This window comes from Erithacus rubecula (assembly GCF_903797595.1).
Source record: "Erithacus rubecula genome assembly, chromosome: 8".
Lineage (NCBI taxonomy): Eukaryota > Metazoa > Chordata > Aves > Passeriformes > Muscicapidae > Erithacus > Erithacus rubecula.
The window spans coordinates 7582659-7610099 of NC_136659.1; the positions used below are offsets into that span (position 1 = coordinate 7582659).

Sequence of the window (27441 nt, forward strand, 5' to 3'; positions counted from 1 at the left end):
CTGGAAAGTTTGAAATAATATGTGTCATTGGTATAAGAGCAGTAACATATGTTATAACAACAAGCTTTAGTTGAGCTAGTTGCTCTTGGTTTAGACTTGGGAGGATGAACACAGAGGTTACTTTGGCTTCACTGCATGCTGAGTGGTAATTCTATATCAGAGCTACAGAAATGACACGTTGAGCAGTTTGCCTTAAACTGACCCAAATGTAACATAAAAAATTTCATTGGCCATACCCGTCTTTTTATAGCTCCGAGGGGGAAACTGTGCTAATGAACTTCCAAGTTGCCACAAAGTAGAGAGTGACATCTTGTGGCCAGATCCCTCAGCAATTCTGTTTCTCTTCTAAAATAATGCTGTTTGTTGATGTTTGTCATGCTCATTGAGACTTGATCAGTTACCCCATCAATCAGACATTCACACTTCAGTTCCTATTCAGTGAGAGTAGGAAAAGGCAGTGTGTTCTTTTTTTTTTCTGAAATTATAAGATTTCCCTTCCTTTTCTGGACTTGTTTAACATGCTTTAACTGTATTTATGTATGCATTTTTAAATATCACTGTGTAGGTACTGTGAAAAACTAGAGCTGGCTAGAGAATTAGTATTTCAAGGCTGAGAAAGAGTAGCTACTCGCAGTCCTATTTCATTGTGATCACTGAGAATTTGAAACCAGGCATCTCTGCTTCCAAGATAGTCAAGGAGCTCAATAGCTCAATACAATCTACCAGTGGTTCACAATACTGGTCTTAAATGTTAGTTAATAAAACTAATTTTTTCTTCTTGGTGGTTTGTTTTTTCCTCTCTGACAAATTGCAAATGCTATTTTCTTTATGGTATTTTGATTTCATCCCTTTGATCAGACTTGAGTATCTTGGGGTGTTTTTTACTCTGCTTATTTTAATACAGTGGCAGTAAGGTACAAGAAGGTGATTGCATGTATTTTTCCCAACACTTCCTGCAGAAATGGTGTGTAGAGTGGCATGATCGTTGCTATTGCACATTGGGGGTATTTTTTGCCCCTCTCTTATTAGCTTCAGAGGTACACTCTTCAATACCCAATTTGAGGGGTTATATGAATGGGTAAAAAGTTTCATTCATTGTAATGACAGAGATGGTGCTGTTTTTTTCTACTCTTAATTTTGTACTTCCAGCCTTTTCTTCATTTAATATATTTTGTAAAAAAAGGAAAAGAAGTGAGAAAGTGCTCAAACATTTCATCACAAGAGGTCGCTCAGTAGCTGTTGCTGAGACAGGAAAATTAAAGGCTTAAGTAGACAGAAAGTGTAGTCTGTGCATGTGGAGATGCTTTAAAATAGTCTGAAAGTTAAAAACTGAATTGAACTTTTAAAAATTTTAATTCAGATTCCTATCTTTCTACTGTCAGTGGCATTCCGTGCATTATAAAAAGTCACCTGTTGTATTGCACCTTTAAAAAAATTCAAAATTCTGAATTTCCAGTGTGTAGCAGCTTGCAGTATGTAAATGATGCATTTGTTTTACATAATCACAACATGAATATTCTTTATTTCTTCTGCCTTTATATGCTAAATATTGTTGTCATTACAACTGTTTGGATCAGGAATGTGTTTTTTCTATGCAGACTCTACACTACATATCTATACTGTAGTAATACTCTGCTGAATAGTGTTGTTGGTGATTTTTTTTTTTGTGTGTGTCTGTTATATTTTTGTTACCAATGTACTAGGAGAAAGAATCAACTTAGACTAGCTTTATTTTTTTATGTAGCTCATAGATTATGTGTTCATTTAAAAGACAAATTGTATATGCAATTATTCAGAGGACTTCTTAGAATCCCAAATTCTTGAGGCTGAGCCAGTACTTTCTTTTGCAATGGAAGAAGATACATGTTGGGAGTACGATCAGGTTCCAGGGCTTAAAAGAGCAAGAAGATTGCAGAGATGAACTATTACAGAGTGAGACAAGGAAAGATGGATTGAAAGACTAGAAAAGATAGTAAGTGAAAAAATTGTAAATGAAAATGTATTTCAAGGAAGTTTTCTAAATAAATTACAAAAACAGTACTTTTGGAATAAAAGTCACACCAGAAAACAAGAATCAAAACCAACTCTCCCCAAGAAAAACCAAATCTCCCCCAGGTTTTACAGTCCTGTATTTTATATAAGGTTGAAGGAGAATGCTGGGTTGGATGGGGTTTGAACAGCTGGTCTTGAGAAAGGTGCCTGTGACTGGGGAGTTGGAACCAGATGAGGTCCCTTTCAACCCAAACCATTCTGTGATTCTGGGAAAGCATAGCCCTGGCATACATGTAGTAAGGCTGAAACTGTCATAAAGTATCTGAGGTTAGGCATCTGAAAATGGTTGCCTAATTGATTCCAGCATAAATTTTGGCAAGTCAGCCTCTTATTGAGCTGTTGAAGTATAGATGGTTTTAGGATGCATGCTTCATTGTATGTTGAATTTCCCCCATGTTTCATTGTTTTTTTTTCAAAAGGTGTGTGTCTTATGCTTTTGAATGAAATTTCCAGAAATTTTTTCTTCTTCCTGCATTTCATGTCTGTGTTAGTTTGGAAAACATTGCCATTAAGTGTGGTTCTTCACAGAAAAGAAATCAGACAATCATCTTCCAGCCTTTGGTTGATTTTTAGTGGGTAAGAAAATAGGTACTCTCTATTCCTCCTCAGATTTATTTATTGTGGACTCTCCATCGATGGCTTTCCAAGATAAGAAACACTCAATTGCTCTTTCTGCTCAGAATGTTTTGTTTGCATTAGCAATAAATAATGAATCACTTTGCAGATCAACCCTTGAGGTACTATTGCTATTTTGACAACTTGGATTAGCTAGTGCTCCTTCTTTTTATGAAGGTTTATCCTGCCAAGACATTCTTTGAATACTGATAATGTTGATCCTCTTGCCAGTATGGTTATGTTAGAAAGAGGTATTTTTCTTCTTTCATCACCATGTTCCTTGAAAGCATATTGAATAATGAGACAGCCAAATGGAAATAATTTACATGAGTATTCAGCAAGTTTATTTAAAGTTAATGTTATCTGAAGGCGTGTTAAGAACATTTCAAAGTCAGCTACTGCTTAAACTGCCTCAAACCCTTCAGCCCCAAATGCTGTGTTCTAGCAACTTGTGAGCTCTGGCTGTGTTTTACCCAAGGTGGTAAAACACAACTTTTAGTAGTTGAAGATCTTCTCAGTTTACACATTTTTCTCTGTTTAATACCAGTAGTCCTTGGCTCAGTCTCTACAAGCAACTGATGTTGAAGAAATATGCTTCTGTTTTGTAAGACTGGTGATATGGAATGCTTTAATTCTGTTTCAGTTACCTTTATTCCACAAATGCCAAAATGAGCAAGGACACCAGTAACTATACCTATTTTAACAATATCAGATACAGTAGAGCCAAAAAACTTCAGCAACACATGGTTTAGATGGTGCCTATCAGCAGGTCACACTGTGCACAACTGGTCCCATGTCTTGTGCAAAGTACAGATGAACCATAAGTAGGCTCAGTAAATTTTCCAGTTCCTGTTGAGGAAAACTTGGCATAAGTGAATAGTTTTTTTTCCAGTGTTTTTTCACATGTAACATTTTGAAGCTTGATCACACGCAGTTCTACTTAGAACTGTTTCTTGAGAGAGTCATGAGTCAGAACTTTCACATGTGCAAAGTCCATTTAAAAAGCCTTGTAATTGTGAGTAGTATTCTTCCCCAAAATCCCTTTCATTGGTTGTGTTGACTTAAGGGATGCCACCTTTATGTTTTCTTTACACTAAGTCTCCTCCTGCATAATCTTAACTAACAGTTTGTCTGAAATAATCAAAATCCAGGGGTTTTTTTCTGTGTCCTTATCCTCTGTAATAAGTGTAGATTTTTTGAGATTGAGTGTGTTAGGGTAAATATTTACCATTTTTAATAATGTCAATATACTTTGCATTCATTCATTGTGCTTCCAAACTCCACTGTAGCTGCATATTCGAAAGAAATCTGAATTGAGTAGGAATGGCAGCACATAAACTCTATCTTGTTGGAAAGGCTACTCTGTTTAAAGTAATGATGATGAATGAAATCCCTCCTTAATCTGTGTGTCTTAAAATATAAAGAGGAATTATGCTTAAGAATCTGCAGTGCTCTGCAGCCAACATGCTTCCATGCTAACCTGGAATACAATTCAGTCTTTGCTTCTATCTGTTGTTCAGTGGCTTTGCTGAGAAAGCCAAACAGAGAGTTAATTATGGTGTTTTTTTGTGCTGAGGACACCTGTCCACTAGGAAATGCGCTGAGACCCTCAACTCAATTTACATCAGCCAGAGAACAGCTGCCAGATGGTAACTACTTTTGGTCACTACCAACCTGGTTGAATTTGAACTGGTGACCCAGAGGTGAAATGCTTTATATCCTATTACTAATTCCTTGAGGTTTCCAGTTTCTCATCCATCACTTTTTTCAAATGACAGCACAGTATATGTCAAAAATCTCAAAACAATTACTGTTTCACATATGCAGTGTGTGTTGCTGAATCTGGGCTGTGCTTTTGCAAGGCTTTTGCACTCACAATGTCAGATTGAAAAGGTTAGTGGAAAAAAAGGATGTTTCCAAAGCCACATGGGAATTTTCCCTCATCTTTAGCAGTGTACTTTATGACTGTTTTATGTTACTTTCGTTATCTGCTGTTTTACAAAACACTTTTAAACATCCCTTTATTTAAATAGAATTCACTGTGATGTTGTACATTTTTCTGAATCACAGTTTTGGATTGGAAACTGGGTTTTGACAGTAGTTTGATTGTTTAGGAGGATTTATTTACATTTTTTTCCCTCCTGCTAGAGAAGTGGAATTTAATAGAATCTTAGAATATCTTGAGTTGGAAGGGACCCATAAAGATCATTGAGTCCAACTGCTGGCCCTGCACAGGACACCCCAGGAGTCCCACCATGTGCCTGAGAGCATTGTCCAAATGCTTCTGGAGCTGTCATGCTTGGTGCTGTGACCACAGGCCTGGGGAGTCTGTTTCAGTGCCCAACTACCCTCTAGAGGAAAGAACTTTTTCACAGAATAAGAGAATCATTAAGGTTGGAAAAGACCTCCAAGAGCATCAGATCCAGCCTTTGACCCAATACCACCATGCCCACTGAACTGCATTGTGAAGTGCCACATTTGCTCAGTGTTTGAACTTGCAAGGAGGGTGACTCCACCACTTCCCAGGGGAGCCTGTTGCAATATTTAACTATTCTTGCAGGGTTGCCTGGAAGAAGAGCCTGACCCCTACCTGGCTGTTACCTCCTGTGAGGTAGTTAGCAATAAGATTGCCTCTGAGCCAGCTTTTCTCCAGGCTAAACACCCCCAGCTCCCTCAGGCTCTCCTCATCACACTTGTGTTCTAGCTTCATTGTCCTTCTCTTGACACACTCCAGCACCTCCATGCCTTTTTTGTAGTGAGGCACTCAAGACTGCACACAGGACTTGAGATGTGGCCTCACCAGTGCTGAGTACAGAAAGACAATCACTGCCCTGGTCCTACTGGCTACATAATCCTGATAGAGGGCAAGATGCCACTGGTCTTCTTGGCCACTTGGGCACACGCTGGCTCATGTTCAGCTGCAGTCAGCCAGTCAGCCCCCAGGTCCTTTTCCAGTGGGCACCTTAATAATCACTCTTTCTCCAGCCTGTAGTGCTGCAGGGGGTTGTTATGATCCTAGTTCAGGACCTGGCACTTCATCTTGTTGAACTTCACACCATTGGCCTTGGCCCCTCAATTCAGCCTTTCCAGATCTCTCTGGAGGGCAGGAAGGCTCCTCCCTCCAGCAGATCAGCACTCCCACCCAAATAGATGTTGTCTGCAAACTGACTAAGGGTACACTCAGTTCCCTTCTCCAGATCATTGGTAAAGATGTTCAACAGGCCTGGCTCTGATACTGAGCCCTGGAGAATGCCAGTAGTGACCAGTTGCCAACTGCATTTCATTCCATTCACCAGCATTCCCTGGGCTTTGCCATCCAGACAGAGTGCATCCAAAAAGAGTGCACCTGTCCAAGTCATGGGCTTGCAGTTTCTCCAGGAGAATGCTGTAGGAGACAGTGTCCAGGACTTCACTGAAGTTTAGGTTACATCCACAGTCTTCCCCTCATCTACTATGAATCACCTGGTCATAAGAGATCAGGTTCTCTGAGCACCCGTGGCTGAACATGTGTGATTAAAGCAGTCAAAAAGCACAGGACTCTCAGTAGCCTTTAAAATTCTTGAAAGGTTTTAAAGACCAGATGAAGATCCTTGGCTCCTTGTAATATCTGTTAGCTCATTTCCTAACTTACATCCTAACTCCCAAATCCAAGCATTTCCTCACTGTGTCATGCTCAAGGAAGTCTTCTTATTGTGAGGGTGCTCTTGTATCATGAGAGGCAATTCTGAGTAAGGAGTACACTGGAAGTTGTAGAATGAACAGTGCTGTGGAACATGACTGTCTTTCAACAAATCCCATTGATAGCTCTAATATCTGATGCCCATGGGATAGACAGGTATGTAGCTGCATCCAGTGAGGGGAAAAATGGTGCCTTGAGTTGCTCTACTGTATATCTCCACTGGTAGTTGTCCCAGCATCATGTACAAAATGGAGGGGGCAACTGATTCCTTAGGGGTGAGTATAAAATATTTAAGAAAATAATTTATTAGTTGCTTAATTTTTTTATAAGCTAAATTGAAAAATTTCAAGGGCAGTTTATGTAAGGGTTCCCTTTTAGTAAGGTAACTTACCAGTGGTTTTAAAACATGACATCAGTTAAGGCATGGAACTGAAAAACAGCAGCACTTTTCAGGCATTCTGAAGAATGTGGTGAAGACTTTATATTGATCAGTTTTGATCTTGGCAGATAGGTTTTCTTTCACTGCAAAGAATGTGCCAACCCTTGGAGCTGGGTGTCTGTGCATTATTAAGATGAAGAGGTTATAGACATTATACTGGATGATGTGGTTGTGTTTCCCTTGGGCTCAGTTCAAACTTGGGATATTACTGTCTAGTTTTGTTCCTGTTTGTGTACTCTCTTAACAGGTAGGCAGCAATGCTTTCAATTGAAGCCTAACAAGCTATTAGGTTTTTTAGTCAAGAAGCTAAGGAACATACTGGTCCAAAGAGTTACGTGCAGTGAGATCTCAGATGCCAGGGTGGCAGGATTTTTGAAGCATGTAGCACAAAACTAGAGAGACTGTGAAATGCAGTTTCCTTTTAAAGAGCTAATTCAAGTTACATTACCAGCCTACAGCTCATGTACAACTGCTTGCTCAACTAGACACTTACACCCTCAAACTTTATTATAGGGTGGATAATATGACTGTCATGAAATAAAGAAAATAGGTGGGGTTTGGGTACTAAAAGTCTACATGAAGTACACTGCCATTATGTAGTAATAAGGTAAATGGAATGAGTGGATTTAACTCATAGCATTATAATTGTGCTGAAGTAGCCACAGCCAGAAGCAGCATCTCGTCCCAGCTCTAATTAAGATTTTCCTTTTATCTGGGATTGCAAATCACTGTAGCTGCTGGTACAAATTCTACAATATGAAAGATAGTTAGGGATGCAGAGCAACTGCTTTTTTTTTCTTCCCTCTGTTCTTCCTTGGGATCTTTGAAAAATCAAATACTGAACAGCCTCTTAATTCTCTCTAGTGCTGTATAGCAGGGATCCCAGGAGGAAGAGGTTGCACACTCTTTCTCCACACTTAACTCATTTTTCAAGGAATCCTTCTACACTATGTGTTCATCCTAAAATTCAGATACCTAGTCTGTGTGTGCATAGAGTCATACAATCATTTAGGTTGGAATGTATATTGTCATTCTCCACAAAAGTATGCCTGTGTCCTAGGGCTGTGTGGGGTGGAGAAACAGGTACACACAGACCCACACATCATTATCTTCTGCATATGTGCAGCAGATTTTATATGTGTTATGACATTTTGTAAGATCTGGATCGTGCAATCCCCTTCAATGAAACAGAGAGGTGGAATATATTTGGCTAGCTCTTGCAGAACCTAAGATGGGCCATATGTAATAATATATCTTTGAGTAGGCTGTTTCTGCAGCGTCATCATACTGACTAGAGTCAGATTCTTCCTTGGCTCATCCTGGACACCCTCTTTATATGACCTAGAAAAAAAATATGGGGGGTGTGTGAGGGGTGTATTTTTAGCTAAACTAAAGGGTATAAGCAAGGTTAAAAAAAATAGGGTATTGCAGGAACACTCATGGCAACACTTTCCAAAATAAATTAAATGTAACAGGCGTTTTTTTTCTCTGATTTTTTAATGCCTGTTGATACATCTGGGGAATCTAGAAAAATCATTTTCTGTAAATTACCAGCTCTTCCTATGCTGTTGCTTCATAATGTCCTGTCATAGCTAAAAATGAGTACATACTCTATTGTGTCTTTGTATAGTATAGAAATTTATGAGCTGTATGGCCTCTTTAGTTTGTGGTCTTAATTTAACCTACAGTGGTAACTATTCCTTACAATTCTGTCTGTAGTATTGAGTATAAGTATCTGGTGGGTATATGACTATTTAAAAAACTAGTCTGAACCTCTTACAGCACCTACTTCTAGGAAGTTTGCATTTAATAAGTTCTCATTTTCTACAACTTTCTTAAAACCGCCTTGTTCAAGTGATCTTTTCACAGTTCTGAGTATCAGCCATTCTAGCAGGTCAAGCTGTGTAATAACCTTGCATTAATCAGCAGCTAAGATTTATATCTGTACCTGCAGCATCACACTAGGATACCCTAAAATAAACAGCATAATGTTTATATTAGTCATGTAACAAGTGTCTTTCTCGGTTTGGTCACATGCATTTAATTTAAAATACATCCAGTAAAGAAAAAAATCACTTGGCACTTTCTGTTTCCATTTTAAGTAATCGATTTTAAAATAGAAGCAGTACAGGATATGTTTTATAAGAGGAGCTATAAAGAAGAGGACAGATTCTTTCATCACTCCAGAATGTCTTTGAGGAGGCTTAGAGCAGGTGTAGAGGAGAGAGGTTGAGAGGCAGTCCCAAGCTGTCCTTCACCTCTGCCTGCTCTGGAGCACAGAGGGACTCCCTGCCAGAGCTGTGGACTCCCAGCCCATGGCTATGCTTACTCCTTTCTCCTTCTCCCCTTTTTCTGTTTGTGTAAATTGTGTTTGATGTTTGAATTTCACCTCGCTGTAGAATAACCGAGCTGTGATCCAGCATGTGCAAAGGGCTGTCAGGCTGCTCAATAGGAGATGAATTACATTCAGGCAGGACTAAAATACCCCACTTCACAAATGCTGCAGAATATAAGTGGAACTGGAAAACTAAAGATTTGGGAAATAGTTTAGAGTCAACAGTCTCCAAGCTTTACAATTCCACCTGTCCTGTAGAAAGGGAATATCATGTTCCAGGAGAACCATGTTCTTCTGTGGAATTCACCCCTGAAGGCCAGCAAATATTCCACTGGACAGGTGGAATTTTAAGGCTATGTATAGCATTTCTTGAGATGGGTGTATGTGTATTTTTTTTGCTCTCTCACCATTCTTTCACTTAACAGCCTGTGCTTGAATACTGTGAGCAGATTATGAATTTATGGGACACCTAGTACCTACTGAAAGTATGAAATATAACAGCAGTGTAACATCCAATTTAAAATGCAATACGCTGCATTATTTTTCCTTTTGTTTTTAAAGGTTGCATATTGAATACACTCATGCAGCTAACAGTGGCAAAAAAGAAGTAGACCTCATTGTAGCAGTCTCAGTTGCCTAGAGGGAGAAAACCAACCAAGGATAACATTTTTATTGTTGATACACAGCAATGAAAGTCAGCAGATTCAGAAATAAATTTGTGACAGTTTGGCATAGGTCTTCTCATTAGTGATAGACAAAGCTTCACCTCCCAAAGTAGCCAGTATCTTCTTTATGCATAAGTGGACTTGACAAGTGACTTCTGTTGCAAGTTGCAGTTCATATTGCCTTACTGTATTTATTAAGTCTTTCTAGTAATACTTAAGACATGTAGCTAACACAGCAGATGGTCCTTCATTCTTCTAACTTATACAAAGTTTTCATTAGACAAATAACTGCTTTTCTAATATATAGTTCCTTAGAAACTGCTTTTCTTTTTAAATGGCAGGCTTGTTGTAAGCCTAGAGTATCCAGGTGAGAGCTGTGGATGAACTGCTAATAGCCTGATCTCTTCCAAAGCAACCACTTTGGTACAAGTAACTTAAGCATTGCAGTGCCCACCTTCAAATACTGACCAGTTTGTGAGAACCATGTCACAACCCCTCACTTGAACTGCTCAGGAAAAGCACAAAGCCCACTGCTGCATATCTAAGAGGAGAAGTGATATTTGTATTGATTCAATTTTATAAGTTGTCCTCAGGTACAGAAGTCCAAGAGTAGCCACAAAACATGCATGGATGCAAGCCTTGCTTAGTTTTCCAATTGCTATGTGTCTAAATAAGTAATACAATATGAGAAGGTGTGTCAGAAAATGTATCATAGTGAGTCTGTTAACACTGAAAGTTGTGATTTTCAGAGAGTCAAGGTACAGAATGTTACATATACAGTGTGTGTGCAGTTGCATATGCATGTTCATAGACATGACATGAGTTCAACAAATATAATGTCAAAAATTTGACTCTGTGCCATTTGTTTCAGGCAGTTATTTGGCAGAAGACCAGGGTATCAGATCACAAAATGGCCTGTATGTCAGTTCTGGGAACAGCCGTTATGAGCAGTATGGTACCTTTTCAACACGACTGTGAATATCCTGAGGTGAGTTTAAACTTCCTTCTCCCAAATTCACTTCAGGTCTATCAGTGAAAGAGAGCTAAAGAAATAGCCAAGTAGAAGGAGATTTGAAAAAGAAGATGCATCTCCAGATTGACATCTGATTAATGCATTTGATTCTATTACTGTCCTCTCCGTAAAATTAATTGGTTTGGTGATTGAAAATCCACTCCAAGAATCACCTCGTCAGGACTCATGTGGCACTGATCAAATGGCAGTAAAAACAGTTGTGATGACAAATGCAGAATTGCTGATTGCTTAGAGCTGTCTCAGTTAGGATTTCTGGCCCACAGGCAGGTTGTGCTCTGATTAATACCTAAGCATTTAGATGGTTCTCATCTTCGTGGCCTCTTAGCCTTGCCCCTAAAGAGTATCCCCTCAATTTCATTGGAGACACTTGGGCATCAAAAGAAGCACATACTTAGAAGGGCAAGTTATGCAAAATTTCCACCAAACACATATTTGCATGAAATACTTTCTGGTTTTCAAAAAATTCTGTGTTCTTGCCTTCTTTTACCCCATTATACCCTCCTTTGTCTAATGTTTTCAAAAATATTTTACTCTGCTTCCATTTTTGTTGGAGACATTTTTATTGAAGGGGAATCTTGCTACCTAGGTAACTTCTTAGTTGCATTTTCCTGTATCACGTAGTAATAAACCTTGACAGGATGAGATGAATCACTGTAAAGTCACAATGGCTCTTAGACACAACTTAGCAATGCTGCATTCAGCATGGTGCCTAATAATATTACTCAGACTTTAAAGTCTCACTGTTTATATGCACAGCTTAATAGCATTATTCAGTCTTAAATCTTGAATTTGCCAGAATGCTTTTATACATACTGTAAAATGAGGGGCACCAAAGCAAAGTCACTTCTTTTACTTTACTAAGTTTTTGTTGTTTATGTCAGAACATCCAGAGATATTCTTACCTGAATATAGCTTGGATGTGCCCAGGATAAGTAGGGGGCTCCAAAGGGAAGAGAAGGGGGTATTTAGAAGAGACTAGCTTGGAGGAGGCACTTAGGTTCTCACATTACTTCTCTGCTATATCATGAGGCATCCATATTCCTTGAATAGAAGTTGGGGAACATTCCATCTCTCTCTCTGTCTCTAAATAGTGTGTAAAATACCATGTGCATCATTTATAGGTGTATAAGTGATCCATGCATAACGTCGACGTTCAGAAACTGTGGACATTTCTAAACTAGGCAGCCAAACACTACAAAGTGACAGAGTTAAGTTGCCTGTGTAGTCATTTTTTCCTCCTGTGCAGGTATTGGAACAGGTATTCAAGGGGAAAGCATCTACTGCTTTTTTCCTCCCCATTCAGTCTGTCTCATTTGCTTTACAGACCAGAGGGCTGCTCTTTAGTTTTTTTAACCCCTATTTGTTCATTGTGTAGCTTCATGCTCCTTTACTGCAAAGTCTACTCTGAAAACAAAACTAATCTTGCTGTTTCTTACTGCAGAGTTAAAACCTCTTCAACAGGTGATCCAGGGATTTTAAAGACTGGCCTTCTTGGAAACATCTCCATTATGAACACTGAATGAAACAGGAACACATTTCAAATCAGCTTTGAAGCGTGCAAACTCAGGAGCTATTTGTAAAATAAAAAGAAAATCAAGAAAATAAAGAACTGACACAACTTTTTACAAGTACAAAGACAGTATTTGCACTTTTCAGATCCCCAGTCTTGTAAATGGATATATTTATTTGGGCTGAAAACTTTCACACAGGAAATTTCCCTAGTGTTTCCTATGAAGGTTAAGTTTAGCAGCTACATTTGCCACTGGGAGAAAGATAAAAGAAAGGCATTCTATTGTTCACCCATCACAGATATATTTAATACATATATAAGTTGTGTTTTTTATTAAAGTATTAATTTTGAAAACAGTTGAACTAGTATGAAATCAAAGTTACATTTGTATTTTCCAGTCTCTGTAATTTTGTCTTCATACTTCACACACTTTCATATATGAAAATTCTAGTAAGACTAGTATTATAAATTGTAGATAACTTTTAATGAGCATACTGATATTCTGCATGGCTGTAAATAGTAACAGCAGTCAGCCATTTCTAAATCTGGCAACTTGTTAAATTAGTTATTTAGAGACTTTCAGTTTTGCATTAATGTTTTCTGTATATAAAAATATTGTTTGAGTGAAAGACTTGTACAAATCTTTGTGAATTAGAAAAAGAGCTTGAAGCATAGAGGAGGAGCATTGAGGGAGGATGTGCTAAAGTTGCAGAATAAAATCTAGAAGTGCTGCATGTTGTTTTCTGATAATCATCCAAGAGACACTTGACACCTCTTTAATTTGACCAGTGGTGTTTGGTTCTGCGCGACGTTGCTGACCAGAACACGCCAGCTTTAGCACAGAATGCTTGGTACAAGGTCAAGAGGGAATAAGGGAGCACATGAGCAGATAGCTGCGTGACGTAGATGAATGGGAAGGATAGGCCAAATCCCATGGATCTAAATTCCATTTCTAATGCATGATAATTTGGATTTCAGTGAATACAAGGGATTCTGCCAAAGGCAGAGCTTATGAACATATTTCTGTGTTCAGTGATCCACCCTGCTACCAGAACATTCTCCAGATTTTCTCCTATTTCCAAAATCTCCATCCTCATGCTGCCCCCAGTGTACTTTCACCTGTTTGTTTGGGTAGGTGGAGAAGGACAGTGTGTTGGGCAGGACGTGGGCTGCCCAGGATGTCAGTTTTTGCATGCTGCTGGTTCCTGGCTTTTGAAAAGTTGCCATTGTTTTTTCTTTAGTAAGGTCATTATCTTGAGGCTGTTCTCTCCAAGCAGCTGTCAGTTATCACAGGAATTGTGGAAATACACCTTTGGGATTTCTGCTTCTTTATCAGACTGATTTGAAATCCATTCAACAGTTTCAAAGTTGCTTAGTGGGGAGAGGAGGAAGAGATGGGACAAGCAGCACAGGTCATCGGCCTTATTTTGACCTGAAGAACCTGTTAAAGAATCTCAACAGATAAATCTTAAATCTTGGAGTTCATGTTAGGTACACAAATCATGTGCTGTTTCCAAGGCTCCCTGGCAGTGCTGTGCTCGCAGGTTCTTCTGCAGCCTGTGAATCGTGGGTGCTCAGCACTTGAGAGTCAGATGATTTGGATACAGGTGGTGTAGGTAAATTTAGGTGCCCTGAATAAATGCCCTGTGACAGGCTATTTAAGGTGCTCTGTACGTAAAAAGGGAGGGATTGTGTGTTTTGGGCTTTCCCTGTAGGGATGTTTCACTGCTGCCCTGGCCAGGTTGGGCAGTCCTCTGTGCCTTTGGCTTGGACAGGGCTTACATTGGCAACCCCACAGTGAGCAAGCCAAGAGCTGCTGGCCTGGCTCTCCACAGCCTCAGCTCCAGGCAGCATCCTGCTGCAACTGGCAGTCCAGATGGGAAATACATCAGTAAACTGATCAAGGGAAATGTATACAAACCCATCTTTCTCAGCCTCTTTTTTCTTTTTTTTTTTTTTTTTCCCTCTAACTGCCTTTATCTTTGTATATTGTGACTATCAAGAAGCAGTGCATGCATTTGAATGGCTTGGCCCCCTGTACAATTTTGTTTTACTATCTCACGTTTATTTAAAAAAATTGGGTTCTTTGAAAGACTTTTGCACTGTATTTGTTTTATTGTTGCAGATAAATCTTTCTGGATTTCTCCCAAAAGCTGATTCAGATAGTTCTTTGACAAGCCTTTCAAGTTCAGAAAGGAGTTTCATTTTTATAAATAATCGTCCAGTTCTTCAAAAGGAAATACTGAAGGTAACATCCTCTACCTTTTAATTCAAGGAATAGAAATGTGATTAGGATATGATTAGGACAGAGACACCTAAGCAATCTACAACTTTTTTTTTCCCCCATGAAATAATTGAGAGCATTATAGATGAAGATACTAGCATTTACAACAGAAAGCCCTTCCACAAGTCTGACACACTGCTGGTGCCTCAGTTCTATTCCATTTGCTGCACTCAGACTGCAGAGCTGCAGGTTATGTTTTAAAATGTCTAACAAAATTAATTTCAAATGCTCTATGCAAGACACCAGAATAGTTCATTCTTTGTATTAGCCTGTAAAAATCACCTGTGCAATTTCCCATAAGGGAACTTTATATAGTTTCTTGTAAGAGAATTCTGTAAAATAGTTTTGATTTTGTCTACTTCCAGCTGTGATCTTATCAAGCAAACACCCATGCTTTCCCTTTAAAATTGTATATGCATTGGGTAGAAATGAAAGTGATAGTGCAGCAGCATTGGCTACAGCTAGGCATTGTGTAGGCAGAATTTGATACTCTTGGGTTTCTCTCACTACTGAACCTTGCAGCACTTCACTTGGAGCAGCCTTGCTGCCCTAATCCTTGTCATCACCAGGGAAGAAAGTCCTGCCCATGCCAAAGTGTTCCTGCAGGTTTTAAAGTGGACACTACAGTAGTTTTCAATTGGCAGGCTAAGCTTTGTAGATGTAAAACTGAACTTATGTTGATATGTTAAGTGCTGACTAGGGATAATCCATCTCCATGCATTATTTGATGTGCCTGGCTCTTCTGGGAGTTCAAAGCTTAGCTTGAATCCCATTACACAGGTGGTTCCTTATCAAGAGCCGGGAAGCCTGGATTGAAGGTGGGATTTAGCCTACAAAGTAAAAATACAGTGCCCTTCATGGAAAATAGGCTATATATCACCTTTACCACCATGGTATGAAGGCATGGAAACCACCAGAAAATGCCCTTTTAGTGATTATTCTGGCATATGTGTATATTAGGACCTTTTAAGCGTTTCTTTAACTTGAAAAATATTCAAAACCAGCAAACCAGTTAAGCTTTTATAATGTCGGGTTTTGTTTCTGTACATTTTGTCTTTTTTATTGCCTTTACTGACATCTCTTTATTAAATCAATCTCTAGTTAATTCGCCAGTACTACAGTCAGGTGACAAGAAAGGACTGTACTCGTTTATATCCTGTTTTCTTTTTGAGTATTACTGTACCTGCCTCTGCTGTGGATGTGAATGTAACACCTGATAAAACACAAGTTTTGCTGCATTATAAGGTAATTAAAGTTTTACTCTGTTTTTGAGTTGTCAGTCTTTATATAAGCATAATAAGAGCCTTGGAACTGCCAGAATATTTAAACATAAACACTGTCACTGAGTTTTCAATGTTTTTTTAGTTATGTGACAGCTTGCCTTTGTCAGAGCACTGTTTTGATCTAAAAGTACTGAACAGGCTAACTGGGAAATTCTTCAAGATTACTTCCCCAGTTCATTTAGAAGATTTTTATGCTGTCAGATATATACATGTGCCACTTAGATTTCAAATGGCTTTAAAGTGAGAGAAGCTAAATGAAATTATGATGTGTGGCCCTGTATAAATCTCATGCTTAACTTCATATTTAAACCAAATAATCACTATTTAAACACCACCATTAAGATGAGGGTGGGCATGAGGGGAGTTGATATCTCATCAAAGCACTATTTTATCATTATGTGCATAATTTTTGATGACATCAATTAAGTGCCACAGAAATTTGAAAGGTTGCATTGGTGGTTATTAATGTGCTTATTCAAAATGAATATAGGTAGTCACATCACTATGTTAATCTTTTTCTTCATAAAAACCTTTTGTATTTGTTTGTGTTACTCTTGTAAATGTAGTGCCTCTTAAGGGTCACATGTATGAAAATTAATACAGCATTTTTACATTTGATTTAGTTTTCCTTGGCATTAGAAAAAGAGTTGAAGTTTCTCTTCTCTCTTTTTTATTCTTTGTTTAATTTATTTCTATTTTTTAAGGGTTTGGGTTTTTTACCTTGCTCATTTCCCTCACTTGGTGCAAAGTTGATTTGGAAACATGCACCATAAAAGCACCTACACAAACACAGTCACTTGAAATGGGATGTTGCTGTTGCACCTGTTTTGGCTGTAAACTTCTAACTCTATAGTAGGTAGGAATAACTTCACCTGATACTGGTTTAAGAAGTCAAAACCCTGTTATAAAGATTTTCTGATATCAGAGTAAACTAGTGAAGCAGAATACATGTCACAAAATATTTGAGGCTGAAAGTGTCCAGTTCAGAGTCTCTTGAAATGTGTGGACAAATGAAATGCAATAATCTGCCCAGAGTTGTCTAAAAATTACTCCAGATAAGAGTACTTTGCATATTGTTCCATGTTCTTGGTATCTGGCAGTTATATTTTCAGGTGCATTTGTATGTGTATTTTCTTCTTTTTTTTTTGTTTTGTTCTAGGAATCTGTCTGTCTTGCAGTTGAAAATGTGTTGAAATCGCTGTATGGGCCACTACCTGCTGCAGTCCCTAGTGAAAGTAATAAAACAGATGTTACCTCAGAAGACATGTTTGTTCATAGAACAGACCAAACAGATGTGGCTGTTAATGAAATGGGACCATCTGGAAATGATGAGCTACATGCTCATACTTCATTCCTTTCAGTCAGCAGTGATGTGCAAAACTGTCAAGCAGGAAAAAACGCAGAGATCTGCTTAAATCATCAGACATTTAGTGGTGATAATGTACACAGTCGCCTGGACAAAAGAGAGGTTTCTAAGAGTGATGCCTTTCCAGACAGTTCCTTAGATTTATTGTGTGAGGAGGAAGAACAGAATAGACAGAGTATGGCTGGTGTTCAAAGTAATAGTGTTCCCATGGACCCCGAGTCTAATAAAGCCCATGAGCATCTTTTGAGCTCTGATACTATTGACAAAATAAGTAACAATGAGGAAGCCTTAGTCCCTAAGGACTTACCTGAAATCTCTGCTGATAGCTGGAGTATGGGAAGTGCATTTAAAGACAGTCTGGGAGACAAGCTGGAACCTGTTAAAATCTTGGTTCCTGAAGTTGAAAGGACAACTAATAAGCAAAACGAATACACTTGTGAAAAAAGCAGTGATCCACAAATCTCAAATCAAAGCATAAAAAAAAAAAATGTGATAAGTGAAAAATTTGGACATGTGACAGCTTATGACTTAATTAATAGCAGAATAATCAAGAAACCAAAGTCTGCATTTGAATTTTTCACACATGAATGTCGTCCAAAATTGATAAATGATAATCCAAAGAACAGCATGAATGACATCCTGCTGACAATTGAAGAGCAGTGGAAGAATTTGAATGAAGAGGAAAAACAGAAGTAAGTTCAGGCTGTGTCTTGCTTCTGAATCTTGCAATAGCTTGGAAGCTACCAAAGAGTCACTTGTAAAGAATTTTTTAAAATATAATGTTCCAGTTATTTATGATAAAATAGATACTGGTTTTTGACTTTTCAATATGAGAATCAGTATTGTGAGTTGTGTTTTGCTGTGTGCAGTTGTGCACTGCAGATTGGAATTACTCATTTTGCCATTGTGCTGTGCAGTAGTTAGATTAGGGACAGAAGCAGTTGCTGAATAGCTATTTCAGATAACAGCCAAGAAAGTGTCTCTCCTAGAAACTTCCAAGGGCAGCCTTTACAGTATCACTCCCAGTGCACTGTCCTTGAAAACCAGCATGGTGATGGATGAGGCACTGTAGAGTTCTTCAGAGGTTTTTTAACTTTTATTACTATAAAGTGAGAATTCTTTTTTGGGAACTTTGTTATTTGAACATTGGATAAATTCCATTCCTCTAAATTTCATTTGTATCCCAACCTTAGAATTGTATTTCCAAAACCCAATCAAATGACACAAGGAATTACTTTTTCCCCTAAACAGCCATTCCAGTGCTGCTTCAGAGACTATAGCACAGTCTAAATTTTAATCTGTTTCAGACAAGATCAAGTCTCTTCCTAGGTTGTAATCTGAATAGCTGAATTCCATATTTTTCTAAAATGAATTGTCACTTGAGTTTTTTTAATCCGTCTGTGAGAAAAGGAAATATTTTCATAAGGCATTGCATTGTTCTGAATGTCAGCTATATCAGAGCTAAGTGAAACCTTTTCACCTAGCTTTTGGTCTACCTAATTTAAAGTTTGCTGTGCAAGCAACTTGCCATGGTCACAAACCCATACATGTGAGAAAGTGTTTTGTTCACCTCTGTATAAGCAGAAATATTAATGTAATAGTAGAAATCTACTCCAATTATATTCATGCTTTTAATGAAATGAAACAAAAGGTTCTGCCAGCTGTTTCAGAAAATTTTAATTTGCTCTGCTTTAGCTTTTGAGATTTCATGGTTGCTTTCCTGGTACAACTGTTATGTTAAAGAGTGTGCTTACAGATTAGCTTTGCATTAGTTCAGGAAGGAGACCTCTCGTAATCAAGTTTTCCTTATATGTAGGATTGAATGCAATATATTATACACTGTATATATATTTTCCTTATATGTAGGATTGAATCCCGTGACTGTTGAAGGAAATGAAGAATTTGCCACTAGTTGTATCTGTAGATACCAGCTTTGGTTTACCTTTGCACTTTTACCATCTTAAAATTGCTTCAGAGAGTAGCAAATAGGAAGAGATACACAGGCAACTTTCCTTGCAGAGCAGAAATCCATAAGGACTTATGGCAGAGAACATAAGTCTTGCCTCCAGGTACTCTGGATAAATTGGGCCACCTAGAGGTAACAGCAAATGTAAATACATCAGGGCAGCCAAGTGCCACAGCTCTGCTTCATGCATCCTTGCTGGCACAACCCCACATTTCCTGGGCTCCAGTCCTCCATCCTTATGTGATAAAGTCCTGCCTTGTGCAATGGGTGTGCATGGTTTCAGCATCTCTGTTTCTCTCTGTGGCCCCTCCATCGGGTCTAAATTAATTTAAATCCCTTTTGGGAGCAGTACAAGCACCAGATGTCTCATAGTGACACAGGATGGCCTTTTCAAAACAAGCCAGCATTTATTACACAACCGGAATGTCAAATGTTATGGTCTTTAGGTTATAATAGAGGAGGAAAGCTCCGTGCATGTCCATGCTGGCAGCATCACATATCCCCCTGCTTTGCAAAGGATTTCATTCCTTGCAGTCACTCAGCTCTTACTTAACACAGCCTGCATGTGTTTCTGGCCTTAATGTTTCCTGTGTATCAGGCTCAGGTAGGAGTGGGAGAAATCCCTCCAAGTGCCATAACAGTGGCAGGACTAGTTACCCTGAAGGTGTAGGGAAGGTTCAAAGCTACACATGTTGTCATGGGACTAACAAATCACCTTGTCAGCACTCTGCAGTAATTCATGAGTAGATTTGTACCTTGGGAGAAATATTTTTTCAGGTAGCATGGTCTTTGCTGTCAGAGTTTGCAACAAATATTCAAATTCAGATTGTTTTATAAGGTCAGAGAGACATATATTTAAAGGGTTCTTTTAGTATGCTGATTATTGTATTTGGGTTTACATTGCAAAGGGAAAGAATATATCATGGATCCATTTTTCTAATTAAACCAAACTGCCTTTGAAATTTCATTCATTCTTTTGAGACTTCATTCTAGTCTTCCATTCTCTGCTTACATCCAGTTTTGCAAATTTTCTTGGCTTTAGGTTTTGTAGCGTCAGAAAAAAAGCTGCTAAATTTGCAGTCTTAATTCGCTAAGCAGAGAAATGCTATTCCTGTGGCACTTGTTGATTATATGTTCCTCTGTAAAAGGATTTTTAGAAGGGCAAAGGTGTTCCCTCATAGTTTATAAACCTGCAGTTTTTCTGTAGTAATGGGCAAATCACTGATATTGATGTGTCTGAATTTGGAAGATGCTCACAATCAAAGTTTGTAAGATTAGAATTTTTCTGGTGGTACCTAAACTGGAAGGCAGATTGGACTTTGTTTGGAAGTGCATTCATATTGGATTATCAGTGATCACTGAAGGCTCACTTCTCTTACAACTAAATATTTTTCTGCATTGCAGTTAGGACTATTCAAAACAAAGTATTTATTGATCTGGTCAAAGCTGTAAATGAATTTGGGATTAAAAAAAATTCTGTTCAAGTGATTTCATCCATTCATTTTAAAAGGAGCAGATGTTTTTTATCTTAATGTTTGCTCCATATTTTCTAAGACGTGATTTATTGCAAGAAACTATTTAAGCTGACTTTTTTAGTTAACTAAATATTGGTACCATATGTGAATGCTAGCACATCATAATTAATTGCAAATGGTGACCCTTTTGTTGACCTTAATTTTCCAGCGTGCATACACATAATTGAATCAAACTGTTCCAGCAAGTAGCAATAAATAAATATGACCAGCTAAAATACTGATTTCCAATACTAACATATGATAGTACTACTTCTTTTTGGTTTTGTTTTAATTGAAGATTAGACTGGTTTGAATTACCTTCTAGAATTCAGAATATCAAATAAGGGCAAAAAGAGGGAGTTCAGCAAATCACAAGCTTTGCTTTCAGAAAAGTAAAATTCGTATGCAGCTGATAAGCATAAACCTGGGAGCTATAAAAGTTTAGTTATCTCCCTGACATTTATAAACTCATTAAGAATCCATTCATGTTGTAGAGGTTTAGTATGTAGTAATGTTTTAACCATTTGGACAGCATTTAGGAATAGTTTTTTATTAACTGTTTCTGAAAAATTTGTAAGATTGATTATTACTTACAGAATCCTGTGATAATCATACATATTTGGTATTCTTCCACTTTATATGGCTATTTTTAGGCCATTTGAAATTAAATACACTTTCATTAAGACCTGGAGCTTGAAAAATTACTCAAACTCCAAAGTCCTGCCAGCCACATGGCCTTCCCTGGAAGGCTGTAAAGCTCTAGAAACTTAAATTACTTTGTGAATTTGGGCTGGATGGGCCTGTGACAAAAAAATTCCTTCCAAAATCATGGTTTTGATTGCAAATTAAACAAGGGCTCAGGTGAAAAGAACCTTGCTGTAGATATTTATATGATGCCTTCTATTCCTTACAGTAATAGTTCCTCCTCCTTACAATAATTGAGGTTTTGCTGGGTGTCTTGATGAAGGAAAATTTCCAGCTTTTGTGGAAAAAGTGTGTGCCCATCACAGTGGGCAGCATATTGATGTGGATACTTGAATGGACCATGGATGTGGTTCTTGGCTGTAAATGGTTATCTTTTCTTCTGCTTTAGTGTGTTAGGGATTGGGGGTCTGGAGCTTTTTATTTGCTGATTACTGGTTTGTTTTCTCCTTTAAGTTATGAAATAAAAGCCACTAAGGACCAAGAACGGTACAACAGGGAGGTCAAGAAAGCCAATGCACAGCCACTGCACCGACCAGCCAAGGAGGCAGGAAGACACAAACCCAAGCTAAAGACTTCTGCATCTGACCAGCAGAAGCTTGACAAGATATTTCATGGCCAGATTGAAAAGAAGGGGAAGCTGGAGCAGCCTGTGAAAATTGTGACAGTGCCTTTTTCTCTGAGTTCCTGCAGACGTCACCTTCAGAGACAAGAGAGAAATGTTTCAGATGAACAGGAGCTTTTCCTGATCCGTCGTCAGAGTTTTCCTGATGTCTGGATACTTGCTACTGAAAAAAATGTAAAGGTGCTGAATCCATATAGATTGGAAGAGGCCCTGCTGTGTAAGAGATTATTGGTGAACCATAAGCTTCCTGTAGAGAAACTGGACAATCCAATTGTGTTAACAGACAGGTATAGTACTATTGAGCAAAAATGTGTATGTTACTTGAAACATCATTTGATAATTATTTACAGTCAACTCTGGCAAGGCCCTGTTTGCTAATGCTGTGCTTATCTGTTTACTTGCCTATTAAAACAGAGTTTTGTTTTTTATACTTTGATCTTGAAGTAATGAGCACACTTGGTCTTATTCCAGTTGAAATAAATATGATTTTTGACCAGTTTCACTGATAGTGCAGCAAATACAAATCTCCTTCCCCAGAAGAAAATTAAATGCTCCACATTTTCACAACTTCACTGTAGCTTAACTTTCCCCAGGAATTAGGAAATGGCTGATAGAATTATTATTGCTATATGTCTAAGCTTGATCCCTCACTAAGATAAGTGAATAGTTCTCATTTTGTTTCTTTAAACAAATTACTTTTCCAAAATACTTCTAAAAATCTTGATCACTCCTTATCACTTGCTACCTTTTTCTGTGATTTTTGCACAGTTGTAATTTTTGCATAAGTGATGTTGGTTTTTAACATTTTGGGGATTTTTTTATTTTCCAGTCTTCTTGGTGGATCTCAGTATATGGCTGCTCTTCATAAAATGCAGAAGAATTACCAGAGTTTCCACGGATCAGGTTTTTTGTCAGATCCAAGGCTTGTAGCAAATGGATTCCAGATAAAAGTGATAGAAGGTATGATGGTTTTAAAATCTATTAGTTGCATTGAAGCTTGTTTCCTATGATTTAATGATTTAAATTATTGTTAATGTGGATCATGTTATTTTGCCTCACCTTGTCTTTTGAAGCACTAGCATTCTGCTTTCTGTAACATTGAGATTTTATTTCTTGGCAAATAATTTAATCTTCCACACAGAACATTGAGTAATGGAAACTGATGCCTGAACAAAAGACTTTAATAGTTTTTCAAAGAATGCTCTGAAATCCATGTTTTCCTCACTTCTTTCTTCTTTTCTCAAAGTGCTCAATGGCCATATCCTTTATTGCCATTCTGACAGAATTTATATTAAACTGATAAGAATTCCTTAGCCCAGGCACCTTCTACAAGTATGGGCTTTAGCTGACTACTCCTGTACTTCTGAGCAGTTGAAGAGGTCCAGTATGAACCTGGATCCTGTTTAATGTCATACTTTTCTATTAAAATTGTAACTTAGAGCCCAAAGGGGCCAGCAAAGAGATGGTCAAAGGATCACCACACCTTTTCTCAGAGTTTGATCTGAACATCTTTTGAAGGAGTATATTTTTCAATACTTCTCTGTTGATCACAGAATAAATGCATTTTCTGCAATATTCTTTTATTTTATCAAGAGAGCTCAGAAGTATTTACACCTGTCTGAAGAATGATTTCTAGGGATGCATTAGGAACACAGGGGTGGCCCAGGGTTGATTCTGCAGATCACGAATTCTATAGCCGAATTCCAAGAAAAGCAATCATCTTTGGGGATAGCACCTAGCTGACAGCTCAGGGAAAAGATTGGCCATAAGAGCTGTTAGAAATGCTATAGCTTCATGTGTTACAGATCCCCACATATGTACAGTGATGACAGATGTACTGTAACATATGGGATCTTTTAAGGGTAGGTACAAAAAAAGGGATGTAGACCAACTCCTTCACTCAGAGGCTGGTTCTTGTGAAGAACAGAGCCAAAGCTGTTTTCTTTACTGAATCATGCACAGCAAAAACAAGGAAACTTCTTTCTGACTGAATAAATCTTTACAAAATACCAGAACCTTACTAGAAAAAGTGTTGGTATTAATCATTATAATAATCATGGAATGAATAATTAGGAAAATAAAGCATGTACTGAAAGAGGCAAGTCTTACATGCTTTATTCAGATAAGCAAATCAAAAGCTGAGGAGGTCTATATATCTCCCTAGGCAAGTATGGGATTGTGATTTTCCAGTTTTGCTCACCAGCTTTTTTTTTTTTTTACTTCCTAATATTCTAAGTTTGCTCAAAATCTAGTTAATGTTAACTAGACATGAATAAATGGAATGTGAAAATTCGTTTTTCATCTTGGGTGAAGAGTTTAATTTCTAGTTTATTTCTAGGCAACAACAGAGGGTTGTTGACCAATCTCATAGTACTGCAGATGTGTCATGGTTTAACCCCAGCCAGCAGCTCAGCCCCACACAGCCACTTATTCTATGGGATGGGGGAAAGAATTGGGAGTGTAAAAGTGAGAAAACTTGTGGATTGAGTTACAAAGACAGTTTAACAGATAAAGCAAAAGTTGTGTACAGAAATGAAACAAAAAAAAGGATTAATTTGCTGCTTCCTATGGGCTGGCAGGTGTTCAGCTATCCACAGAAAAGCTGGGCTCCATTCCATGTAATGGTGACTTGGGAGAGCAAATATCATCTCAGCACTCCACTTCCTTCTTCTTCCCCTAGTCCCATGAGCTTGGTGCCACATGGTCTGGAATGTCCCTTTGTTCAGCTGGGGTCAGCTGCCCAGCTGTGTCCCCTCCCAACTCCTTGTGCTCCCCCAGTCTCCTCACTGGTGGAATGGGGTGAGGAGCAGAAAGAGCCTTGATGCTCAGCTGCAACAAAAACATCCCTGTATTGCCAACACTGCTTCCACACAAATCCAAAACAGCTCCATATTAGCTACTGTGAGCAAAATTGGCTGTCTTGGCCAGAACCAAATGGGAAACTACTTTAAAGCAGCTTGGTAAGTTTAAGAGCAGCATTGCAACACTGTAATAGCAAAGGACTTGACACTGTGACTGGGAAGTAGTCTTCCCATCCTGTGTTCCTAAGATGTAAATTTAAGAAAATGAAATCTCAAGGGAACTGTTCTCATTTGGCTTACAGTTAAAGTGCTTTGTATGCACTGTGGAGGTTGATGAACTGTGAGAATAGCCCAGTGAAGAATGAGAATCTAGTTCAGTTCTTTGTCCCAGTCTTCTATTTTAACTACTTGACTGAAAAGTTAATAACATCTGAGTCTTGTCAGTCATGTTTATAAGCTTCTGCTGATGACATTATAGCAGTTACAGCCTCTTTTATTAAAAGAGCATACCACTGCAGATGAAGGTAGAAATACCAGCAAACAAATGGAATTTATCCCAGCTTTTTTCCAACTGACCCAAGGATTTCTACTTAATACTTAATAATTTTCTCTTCTTTTTCTTCAGCTTGCCCCTGAAATACACTATCTTCTACAAATATTTATTAGAGTTCATCTTTAGACACATGGCTATTAATTTTTAACATTCATAATGTGTCCTTCTCTGTGAATTTCAGTATGAATTTTAAGGTTATTTAGTTCGTATATTCTTGTATAGTCTTTACAGAAGGGGACCTGCATACTGTCAAGATCCATACCAGGAGTGATTTGTGCCACTTAGACCTGGGTATTCTGTAGGATTTCTCAGCTCTGAAAGATCCAGTTTGTTTCATAAAACATCATTCCACAATCCTTGTAGAAGCATTAGCTTTTTCACTGTCTGCATTCAATGTCTATTTTTGTGGGGTTTTTGAAATTCAGATGCATCCTGAAAGAGAGGCATTCTAATGTTTTTGAACTAGAATTTCCTTCAGTAAAGTTTTGTTTCTTCAGGATAGAGTGTTAATTTTTTGGGCCAGAGGTTCCTACTTTGCATGGTGGGTGATAAAGTCACAGCTTGCTGTGGAATGGTCCTAGAATGGAAATGTGCCATTAACCTGTGGTAACTGGAGTTTCTCCTTAGCAGCATCCATGGGAACACACAGAACTCTGTGCACACACCTTTTGTAACTAATTTTTACCTAATTTTTTGGATTAATTGGATCAGTCCTAGTATTTGCTGTTTCTCAGCTGAACTGAACTATCAACTCTCTTCTCTCTGTCAGGGTCCACTGCAGCATATTCAGAAGTCTGTGTTTTCCTCTGGGACTTCAGCCCTGATATGGTCATAATAGATATTCCTTTCTGACTGCTGATTGATTTCTCATTATTAGCACTTGTTAATGTGTATGGCTTCCTTTTTCATCCTGAGTGAAGAGTTTCATTTTCTGTAGAAGAAAGTTTACTTTTTCTGACAGAGAGGTTCTCTTATGTCACAAGCAAATTTGTGATTGATTGATTGATTGATTGATTGATTGATTTCTTAAGATTTGAATTTCAACATGCTAGTGGTATTTCTAGTAATTTCTTCTTGCAAAATAATATGTTGATCCATACAAGTAAGTCTGTGATGCCATCACTGGCTCTAAGATACCTCCCAAAATAAGAGCAAAGGAAATTTAGCTGCTCCAATTCAACATTCAGCAGTTTCAGTCATGGAAGAGGCTTTCCTTGATTTATGGTGGTCTCTGAGGAGGACTTTGTCTAGTAGGTTGCACTGATTATTTCTCTTTAAATCTCTACAGATATTCTTATACCAAAGAAGAAGAGAAGGACCCAGAGCATTGCTGCTCATTACCATATTTTATGTCTACTCATAATACCCAGATACTAATTTGGAACTTCTTGCCTTTGGTATTGTGCACTCCACTAGGACAGTTTCCTAGATGATTATTATAATTTAAATTTAAATATAGGCCCATAGATTTATTCCTTATTTCCTTGTGGTGTTGGAGTGTTTTACAGAACTGTTTATTTATTAAAAAAACCCTAAGCAGCTGCCCTAATTTGGAAGGTGACCAGTAATTCTTGTGTTGCACTAGGCTTGTATCTCAACTGATCTTTTTTAAAAATGCTTCATTGCAGATCAGAATCTTAACTTCTGGCAATTTGTGGCACAGGGGGGCTTTTTATGAAAATTTTCATTCATATGGTTTCTTACTTGAAAAACAACCCACCCATGAAGTATTAATTTTTTCTTATTTGGATGACATGTTAGGGGTAGTGTCATTCATAGGATTAAAAAATACTCAGTAATCTTGCATTAATCTCAGGATTAATACTCAGAAATTGAATCTTATTCCCTTGCAGTGCTTGGAATTCATAAAAACACAGCTCTGTTCTTTAATGGTCAATATGTTTCAGCTAGTGGGGTGGTTCTGAGCTTTATTTACTCTCTTCATTTACCAGGAGTCTTTCTCACAGGCCTTGCTCTAAACCCCACGGCACCATGTGGCACTAGATACACTATTTCTAG

The 27441-nt window shown here is 38.1% G+C and overlaps 1 protein-coding gene across 2 annotated transcripts in view; it reads left to right on the forward strand.

Moving 5' to 3' along the window:
• PMS1 (PMS1 homolog 1, mismatch repair system component) overlaps positions 1 to 27441 on the forward strand; it is a 43378-nt gene that overhangs the window by 9869 nt on the left and 6068 nt on the right. For both annotated transcript variants that reach the window (XM_079311762.1, XM_079311761.1), the window contains exons 6-11: positions 10657 to 10773; positions 14454 to 14576; positions 15714 to 15857; positions 17055 to 17953; positions 21900 to 22355; positions 22898 to 23028. In XM_079311762.1, coding sequence (XP_079167888.1) covers positions 10657 to 10773; positions 14454 to 14576; positions 15714 to 15857; positions 17055 to 17953; positions 21900 to 22355; positions 22898 to 23028 — 1870 coding nt within the window. The remainder of the gene's footprint in view (positions 1 to 10656; positions 10774 to 14453; positions 14577 to 15713; positions 15858 to 17054; positions 17954 to 21899; positions 22356 to 22897; positions 23029 to 27441) is intronic.